General features: G+C 48.1%; 2 protein-coding genes across 2 annotated transcripts; both read left to right on the top strand.

The window, feature by feature from the left end:
• Positions 1 to 466: 466 nt before the first annotated feature.
• Positions 467 to 1828, top strand: LOC306821517 (uncharacterized protein; the record flags this gene model as incomplete). The annotated part of the gene is made up of 4 exons (XM_079340003.1): positions 467 to 575; positions 665 to 717; positions 844 to 1378; positions 1435 to 1828. The coding sequence occupies exons 1-4, from the start codon at positions 559 to 561 to the stop codon at positions 1826 to 1828; spliced, it is 999 nt and encodes a 332-aa protein (XP_079196129.1). The 5' UTR covers positions 467 to 558.
• Positions 1829 to 5235: 3407 nt separating this feature from the next.
• Positions 5236 to 6780, top strand: LOC306838764 (uncharacterized protein). Its single transcript, XM_079367112.1, has 3 exons — positions 5236 to 5343; positions 5433 to 5485; positions 5612 to 6780. The coding sequence occupies exons 1-3, from the start codon at positions 5327 to 5329 to the stop codon at positions 6610 to 6612; spliced, it is 1071 nt and encodes a 356-aa protein (XP_079223238.1). The 5' UTR covers positions 5236 to 5326; the 3' UTR covers positions 6613 to 6780.
• Positions 6781 to 9455: the final 2675 nt, after the last annotated feature.

Raw genomic sequence — 9455 nt, 5'->3', positions numbered from 1 at the left:
CTGTTATGAATTGACGCTATATAAATAAAGATTGATTGATTGATTGATTGATTGACATAGACAGCTGTTTAAAAAAGGAAGTTACGTGAGCGTGCATGGAGTGGTCATGTGACAAAGTCTGAGAGAGAATGTAGAAGATTTCTTCTCTGGGAGATTCTGGATCAGATAACTTCATGTTCATGTCTTGATGTTTGCAGGTTAGAGACACGTCCAAGCTGACAAGAGTGCAGAGACAACATTACCTGAAGTCATTTAATTAACCAGAGCTGACAAGATGACAAGATTTCAGTTAAAGACACACACACACACACACACACACACACACACACACAAACACACACACGCAGGTTTGATGACAAACTGAACCTCGTCACATCCACCTGTTTGTAATCAACTCGTCAGGAATTGAGAGCTCTGATTGGCTGAGAAACAGGTTAAAACTGTTGCTCTGCAGGCGCCTAATCACTGCACTGCTGAGGACGGAGGGTGTACTTGTGGTTATGTCCGGTCAGTTTGAGTTATTTGTTTGTGTCTAGCTTCATTAGTTTGACTGAAGCCATGGGACTTCCTCTACGGTAACGTTTCAGTCTTCTTTCTGTGCTCTACGGTTTAGATTCTAAACGTGTTACAGTCTGACTTATTCTGCAAACTTCTTCTTTTTCAGAGTGGTGCTGATATGGCTCGTGCTTATTGGAGAGCTTCATGCAAGCATTAACTGTAAGTCCTACATGTTGCATTAGTACTTTAAAAACAAACTCTTCATTTTCTATTTCTAACATTTAATTTAGTGACTGCTCAAAACTGCTTTTTGAAGTAAAGTGTTGTTGGGGATTTTTTCACCAGCTCCACACTTTGGACCTGGTGTGTTGGATGTGGTCTATGAAGCCCCGGCTCACAGCTACCATCAACAGCCCCAGGTGCCTCAACACCAGCTGCAGCCTCAGGGGCCCGGAAACCTTTCCAGTCACCAGACTTCAAAAGTCAGCCCAGTGTTTACCCAGGTCCATGCCTTTTCTCCAGGATCTCCTGGGCCTGACTTTGAGCATGAGTCCCAGGTGACTCTCTACCAGCCCAAGCTTCAGTCACATGTTCCTCAATACCAGCCTGAACCTGAGGTGCCTCGATACCGGGCCAAGCGGAGTTCTAAGAAGCCTGGGCAGTCGGGCAAGTCCAAGCGGCGGCCTCTGCCAGTGTGTTGGCCCAACCGTCTGCCCACGTGTCGGCCCAAGCATCTGCCCAAGTGTTGGCTCCATCTGCCCAAGTGTTGGCTCAACAGCCTGCCCCCGTGTCGGCCCCCGTGTTCTCTTAAGCGTCTGCCCAAGTGTTGGCCCAATTGTAAACCGGCGCATCTGCCCTATTGTTACCCAAGTGTTGGCCCGTCTCCAAGTACCTGCCCAAGTGTGTGCCCCGACATCTGCCCACTTGTTGGCCCAGACTACCCAAGATTTGGTTCAAGCGTCTGCCCAAGTGTCCGCCCAAGTGTTTGCTCGTGCATCTGAGCCAGTGTGGGCTCAAGCAGCTGCCCAAGTGTCGACCCAGACGTCTGCCCAAGTGTTGGCTTAAGCTGCCCAAGTGTTTGCTGAAGCGGCTCAGGCGTATGCCCCCGTGTGGGCCCAAGTGTCCACCCAATTGTCCGCCCAAGTGTTTGCTCGCGCATCTGAGCCGGTGTGGGCTCAAGCAGATGCCCAAGTGTCGACCCAAGCAGCTGCCCAAGTGTTGGCTTAAGCTGCCCAAGTGTTTGCTGTGGCGGCTCCGGCGTCTGCGCCCGTGCAAGTGTCTGTTGCAGTGTCTGCTCAAATGCAAGAAACCAGGTGTGGGGAAGAGCTAAGTGTCAGCCCAAGCACGCTCATGGCCCTCGGCACCACCCAGCCCCCAAGGACCACACGCCTGACCCATCCCCTCAGACTTGACGCCATTGGGCTGCAGACGTCTTGGACTGGTCCTTTTTGGAAGCTTGTACCGTGAAAGCCTTTAAGCAATAAAAAAGTTAATTACACTAATGTGGTCGTGTACATTTTCTGGGAATTTATTGGTGCAGTAGGTGTAAAGTCTATGATTCAATGTTCGCTTAATATCTAGTTTAGTTTTAGCCCTACGCTTGGCTTTTAGATCGTCACCATCCCACTTCAGTGACCGTCACCTCAAAGGTTTATAGCTTAGTTTCTTTTCCTGTAAAATCATTTTGGATAATGTGTACTTTTGCAAGCGACCATACCAATGTCGAAGCAACAAATGCTTTCACCAGTCTGCAAACCAATTAAATATTAGCACCTCTGCAAACTCAGTTACCCTACAATAACCACATGACCTGTCTTAACGGGTAAACAATCCAAACAAAGCTGTAACTTTAAAACATCACCCTTGTGCAGTATGTTCCAGTGATGACTAATCAGACCATCTCTGATGGACACAATGGAAGATATTCCACTTCTGGATGGGCTTAATTTCTCAAATAATGGAGGTTAATGCTCGTTTCCGGTCAGCATAAAGTTACTCAACGGTCTTTCCTTGTGTTACTCTTAGGAAAAGTAAAATGTCTGACCAGATAGATAGATACTTTATTGATCCCGAGGGAAATTCAGGGCACCCAGTAGCAGTATACAGACAGGCAGGACACAAGACATTGGTTACAATACACACCCTCAGTCCCCCCTCCCCTCTCTATACAATAATCCCCTAAACAAGATTTAGCAGCCCCTATGTGACTGAGAGCACAGAGGTCTTTGAGCTTTTTGCAACATAAAGGAGCAGTGATTAGCATTAAGTGTCCATGACAAGACAATAAGGTGAAACCAGGAGTGATTAGGGTGATTGCCATTTAAGTACCCAACTATTGAGGAGCAGATTAGCATTAAGTGTCAAAGACAATAGAGTGAAACTTGACCTAGTTACGGTGATCATGTCAACCAATACAGATGTAGCACAGTGAAAAATGAGTCCAGGGTTCACCGTGTGCTTCTACCCTGCCGTGACAGTGAAGTGTTGTACAATCTGATGGCCAGGGGGACAAAAGAGTTATTGAGTCTGTCCGTGGAGCACGACTGTGACAGCAGTCTGTCACTGAACATGCTCCTCTGGCCGGTGAAGGTGCTGTGCAGAGGGTGGTGTGTGTTGTCCATGATGGAGAGCATTTTGTCCAGAGACCTCCTCTCTGCCACTGTCACCAGTGAGTCCAGCTCTGTACCCACCACAGAGCCGGCCCTCCTCACCAGTCTGTCCAGGCGTGCTGCGTCCCTCTTCTTGCAGCTTCCTCCCCAGCACACCACGGCGTAGAAGAGGACGCTGGACACCACGGACTGGTAGAACATCTGCAGCAGCTTTTTGCAGATGTTGAAGGACCCCAGCCTTCTCAGGAAGTACAGACGACTCTGTCCCTTCCTGCAGGTAGTGTCCATGTTAGGCGACCAGTCCAGCTTGTCATCCAGCTGCAGCCCCAGATACCCGTAGGTCCTGACCACCTCCACGTCGACCCCGCCGATGGAAACAGGTTCTAGATGTGGTACTGTATGTATGTAGATACTTTATTGATCCCGAGGGAAATTCAAGTCTCCTTGGTCTTGGAGGTGTTTAGCTGCAGATGGATGGCACTGCACCACGTCACAAAGTCCTCGATCAGGCTCCTGTACTCCTCCTCCTGTCCATCCCTGACACAAGCAACTATCGCAGTGTCGTCCGAGTATTTCTGCATGTGGCAGAGCTCAGAGTTATACTGGAAGTCGGAGGTGTACAGGGTGAACAGGACGGGGGAGAGCACGCTCCCCTGTGGTGCACCGGTGCTGCTGACCACAGTGTCAGATGTGCAGTCCTTCAGTCTGACGTACTGTGGTCTCTCTGTGAGGTAGTCCGTGATCCACCTGACCAGGTGCGAGTCCACCCTCATCTCGGTCAGCTTGTCTCTCAGTAGGAGGGGATGGATGGTGTCGAAGGCGCTTGAGAAATCAAAGAACATGATTCTCATCACGCTGCTCCCTTTGTCCAGATGAGAGTAAGCCCTGTGTAGAAGATAGAGGATGGCATCGTCCACGCCCACCTTTGCCTGGTATGCAAACTGCTAAGTTTGCATACCAGTGTGAGTACCAATCGTAGAGTACCAATGTGCTCTACGAAAGCTTTCCAAACAAAAAAGCTTTCGTAGTGCTTTCCAACAGACTCTTTGAAATGAAGATTTTATGGTTAATTCCTGGATGCATTTTAAAATTCCTTTTTCAAATAAAGAGCCAAGAGGCCAGATCATGGTCATGTTGTACACGTTTGGAGAGCTCTACAGATGAAGCCAAAGGACTGAAGAAAACAAGTTGCAACCATTGATCTCACCACCTGGGGGAGCTGTGATAATGGAGGCTAAAGTTGACTTGACAGATTGACTTGAATTTCCCTCTGGATCAATAAAGTATCTATCTATCTATCTATCTATCTATCAAAGTGATTACTGCATCTGAAAACAGCTGTGCGTAATACTGTATGTGTCAGTCTATGGCGCGCCTTGACCTCTCTTACTGTGAGATAAAGTCCACTGTATCAACACCCTGATAAGTGGAATCCTAAATGTGTATTTTGCCTCTGCTTTTGGACATGGAGTGTTTCATCTTTACTACAGAATCGTTTTTTCTCCTCATGCTCTCTTCGTCCCAACGCTTCTTCGTGTTTTGGACCCTTCAAAGTACATGTGAATAGGTTTTATATACTGTTATTCAGTTAATTTATTTCAATTTGAAAGAACAGGTTGTCTTAGTAATGCACAAACAGAGGGGGAGTGTGTAGGGAAAGGGTTTCGCTGGTTTGAAAAAGACTCCCTGTGACCTCTGATGGAGTGCACTCCGTCACAGAGGAGGAGGAGGTTGGTTTGATAAAGGCCCTGAGAGACTGTGGGAGCTGTGGTCAGTTCAGCTCATGGGCCCAGGTGTGCACAGTTACTCTGATTAGTGAGCTGAAGACACAGGTTAGAGACACGTCCAAGCTGACAAGAGTGCAGAGACAACATTACCTGAAGTCATTTAATTAACCAGAGCTGACAAGATGACAATATTTCAGTTGAAGACACACACACACACACACACACACACACACACACACACACACACACACACACACACACACACACAAACACACGCGCAGGTTTGATGACAAACTGAACCTCGTCACATCCACCTGTTTGTAATCAACTCGTCAGGAATTGAGAGCTCTGATTGGCTGAGAAACAGGTTAAAACTGTTGCTCTGCAGGCTCCTAATCACTGCACTGCTGAGGACGGAGGGTGTACTTGAGGTTATGTCTGGTCAGTTTGAGTTATTTGTTTGTGTCTAGCTTCATTAGTTTGACTGAAGCCATGGGACTTCCTCTACGGTAACGTTTCAGTCTTCTTTCTGTGCTCTACGGTTTAGATTCTAAACGTGTTACAGTCTGACTTATTCTGCAAACTTCTTCTTTTTCAGAGTGGTGCTGATATGGCTCGTGCTTATTGGAGAGCTTCATGCAAGCATTAACTGTAAGTCCTACATGTTGCATTAGTACTTTAAAAACAAACTCTTCATTTTCTATTTCTAACATTTAATTTAGTGACTGCTCAAAACTGCTTTTTGAAGTAAAGTGTTGTTGGGGAATTTTTCAACAGCTCCACACTTTGGACCTGGTGTGTTGGATGTGGTCTATGAAGCCCCGGCTCACAGCTACCATCAACAGCCCCAGGTGCCTCAACACCAGCTGCAGCCTCAGGGGCCCGGAAACCTTTCCAGTCACCAGACTTCAAAATTCAGCCCAGTGTTTACCCAGGTCCATGCCTTTTCTCCAGGATCTCCTGGGCCTGACTTTGCGCATGAGTCCCAGGCGACTCTCTACCAGCCCAAGCTTCAGTCACATGTTCCTCAATACCAGCCTGAACTTGAGGTGCCTCGATACCGGGCCAAGCGGAGTTCTAAGAAGCCTGGGCAGCCGGGGAAGTCCAAGCGGCGGGCTCTGCCCGTGTGTTGGCCCAACCGTCTGCCCACGTGTCGGCCCAAGCATCTGCCCAAGTGTTGGCTCCATCTGCCCAAGTGTTGGCTCAACAGCCTGCCCCCGTGTCGGCCCCCGTGTTCTCTTAAGCGTCTGCCCAAGTGTTGGCCCAATTGTAAACCGGTGCATCTGCCCTATTGTTGGCGAAAGCTTCTACCCAAGTGTTGGCCCGTCTCCAAGTACCTGCCCAAGTGTGTGCCCCGACATCTGCCCACTTGTTGGCCCAGACGTCTACCCAAGATTTGGTTCAAGCGTTTGCCCAAGTGTCCGCCCAAGTGTTTGCTCGTGCATCTGAGCCAGTGTGGGCTCAAGCAGCTGCCCAAGTGTCGACCCAGACGTCTGCCCAAGTGTTGGCTTAAGCTGCCCAAGTGTTTGCTGAAGCGGCTCAGGCGTCTGCCCCCGTGTGGGCCCAAGTGTCCAGCCAATTGTCCGCCCAAGTGTTTGCACGCGCATCTGAGCCGGTGTGGGCTCAAGCAGATGCCCAAGTGTCGACCCAAGCAGCTGCCCAAGTGTTGGCTTAAACTGCCCAAGTGTTTGCTGTGGCGGCTCCGGCGTCTGCGCCCGTGCAAGTGTCTGTCGCAGTGTCTGCTCAAATGCAAGAAACCAGGTGTGGGGAAGAGCTAAGTGTCAGCCCAAGCACGCTCATGGCCCTCGGCACCACCCAGCCCCCAAGGACCACACGCCTGACCCATCCCCTCAGACTTGACGCCATTGGGCTGCAGACGTCTTGGACTGGTCCTTTTTGGAAGCTTGTACCGTGAAAGCCTTTAAGCAATAAAAAAGTTAATTACACTAATGTGGTCGTGTACATTTTCTGGGAATTTATTGGTGCAGTAGGTGTAAAGTCTATGATTCAATGTTCGCTTAATATCTAGTTTAGTTTTAGCCCTACGCTTGGCTTTTAGATCGTCACCATCCCACTTCAGTGACCGTCACCTCAAAGGTTTATAGCTTAGTTTCTTTTCCTGTAAAATCATTTTGGATAATGTGTACTTTTGCAAGCGACCATACCAATGTCGAAGCAACAAATGCTTTCACCAGTCTGCAAACCAATTAAATATTAGCACCTCTGCAAACTCAGTTACCCTACAATAACCACATGACCTGTCTTAACGGGTAAACAATCCAAACAAAGCTGTAACTTTAAAACATCACCCTTGTGCAGTATGTTCCAGTGATGACTAATCAGACCATCTCTAATGGACACAATGGAAGATATTCCACTTCTGGATGGGCTTAATTTCTCAAATAATGGAGGTTAATGCTTGTTTCCGGTCAGCATAAAGTTACTCAACGGTCTTTCCTTGTGTTACTCTTAGGAAAAGTAAAATGTCTGACCAGATAGATGGATGATAGATACTTTATTGATCCCGAGGGAAATTCAGGGCACCCAGTAGCAGTATACAGACAGGCAGGACACAAGACATTGGTTACAATACAAGACATTGGTTACAATACACACCCTCAGTCCCCCCTCCCCTCTCTATACAATAATCCCCTAAACAAGATTTAGCAGCCCCTATGTGACTGACAGCACAGAGGTCTTTGAGCTTTTTGCAACATAAAGGAGCAGTGATTAGCATTAAGTGTCCATGACAAGACAATAAGGTGAAACCAGGAGTGATTAGGGTGATTGCCATTTAAGTACCCAACTATTGAGGAGCAGATTAGCATTAAGTGTTGAAGACAATAGAGTGAAACTTGACCTAGTTAGGGTGATCATGTCAACCATTACAGATGTAGCATAACACAACAGTAGGATGAAACCAGACATGATTAGAGTGATTATCATTAAAGTGACCAGTGCTCAGTAAGGTGACTATCAACATGCATTAAAGTGTCCAAACTGGAGGCTGACTCTGAGGTCAGCAGTGCAGATGAGGAGTGAGAAAGAAAGTGAAAAATGAGTCCAGGGTTCACCGTGTGCTTCTACCCTGCCGTGACAGTGAAGTGTTCTCAACTCAACTCAACTCAACTTTATTTATAAAGCGCTTTTAAACAGCCGTAGCTGTGACAAAGTGCTGTACATACATGAAGAGCACAAACATAAAACATAAGTAAAACACTAACAGGGTTAAAACAATAAAAACAATAAAACACTAAAACAAGAACAGAGTCTCATGCTGGGTTAAAAGCCAAAGAATAAAAATGTGTTTTAAGATGAGTTTTAAAAATGGACAGTGAGGGGGCGTGTCTTATATGGAGAGGGAGGTCGTTCCAGAGTTTGGGACCGGCAGAAGAAAAAGCCCTATCCCCTCTGAGCTTCCGCTTACACCTCGGTACCTCCAGGAGCAGCTGGTCAGCTGACCTGAGGCACCGGGCAGGAGCGTAGGGATGGAGCAGCTCAGACAGGTAAGGTGGGGTGAGACCATTTAAAGATTTAAAAACAAATAAAATAATCTTAAAATGAACTCTAAAATGCACAGGCAGCCAGTGGAGGGAGGCCAGAATTGGGGTAATGTGCTCCCTCTTTCGTGCTCCAGTTAGGAGGCGAGCAGCAGCATTCTGAACTAACTGGAGCCGTGCGAGGGAGGACTGGCTGACTCCGACGTATAGTGCGTTGCAGTAATCCAGCCGAGATGTGACGAAGGCGTGGATTACTGCAGGTAGTGTCCATGTTAGGCGACCAGTCCAGCTTGTCATCCAGCTGCAGCCCCAGATATCCGTAGGTCCTGACCACCTCCACGTCGACCCCCCCGATTGAAACAGTTTCTGGATGTGGTTTGTTCCTTCGGAAGTCCACCACCATCTCCTTGGTCTTGGAGGTGTTTAGCTGCAGATGGTTGGCACTGCACCACGTCACAAAGTCCTCGATCAGGCTCCTGTACTCCTCCTCCTGTCCATCCCTGACACAAGCAACTATCACAGTGTCGTCCGAGTATTTCTGCATGTGGCAGAGCTCAGAGTTATACTGGAAGTCAGAGGTGTACAGGGTGAACAGGACGGGGGAGAGCACGGTCCCCTGTGGTGCTCCGGTGCTGCTGACCACAGTGTCAGATGTGCAGTCCTTCAGTCTGACGTACTGTGGTCTCTCTGTGAGGTAGTCCGTGATCCACCTCACCAGGTACGAGTCCACCCTGATCTCGGTCAGCTTGTCTCTCAGTAGGAGGGGATGGATGGTGTCGAAGGCGCTTGAGAAATCAAAGAACATGATTCTCATCACGCTGCTCCCTTTGTCCAGATGAGAGTAAGCCCTGTGTAGAAGATAGAGGATGGCATCGTCCACGCCCACCTTTGCCTGGTATGCAAACTGCTAAGTTGGGAGCTGTGGTCAGTTCAGCTCATGGGCCCAGGTGTGCACAGTTACTCTGATTAGTGAGCTGAAGACACAGGTTAGAGACACGTCCAAGCTGACAAGAGTGCAGAGACAACATTACCTGAAGTCATTTAATTAACCAGAGCTGACAAGATGACAAGATTTCAGTTGAAGACACACACACACACACACACACACACACAAACACACA

This window comes from Symphodus melops (assembly GCF_947650265.1).
Source record: "Symphodus melops genome assembly, chromosome: 1".
NCBI lineage: Eukaryota > Metazoa > Chordata > Actinopteri > Labriformes > Labridae > Symphodus > Symphodus melops.
Note: the sequence above shows the minus strand (reverse complement) of the source record. Positions and strands in the feature narration are given on the sequence as shown.

Coding starts and splice junctions, on each gene's coding strand:
- LOC306838764 (XM_079367112.1), top strand. Junction 5,486..5,611: donor GCTTCATGCAAGCATTAACT/GTAAGTCCTACA, acceptor ATTTTTCAACAG/CTCCACACTTTGGACCTGGT.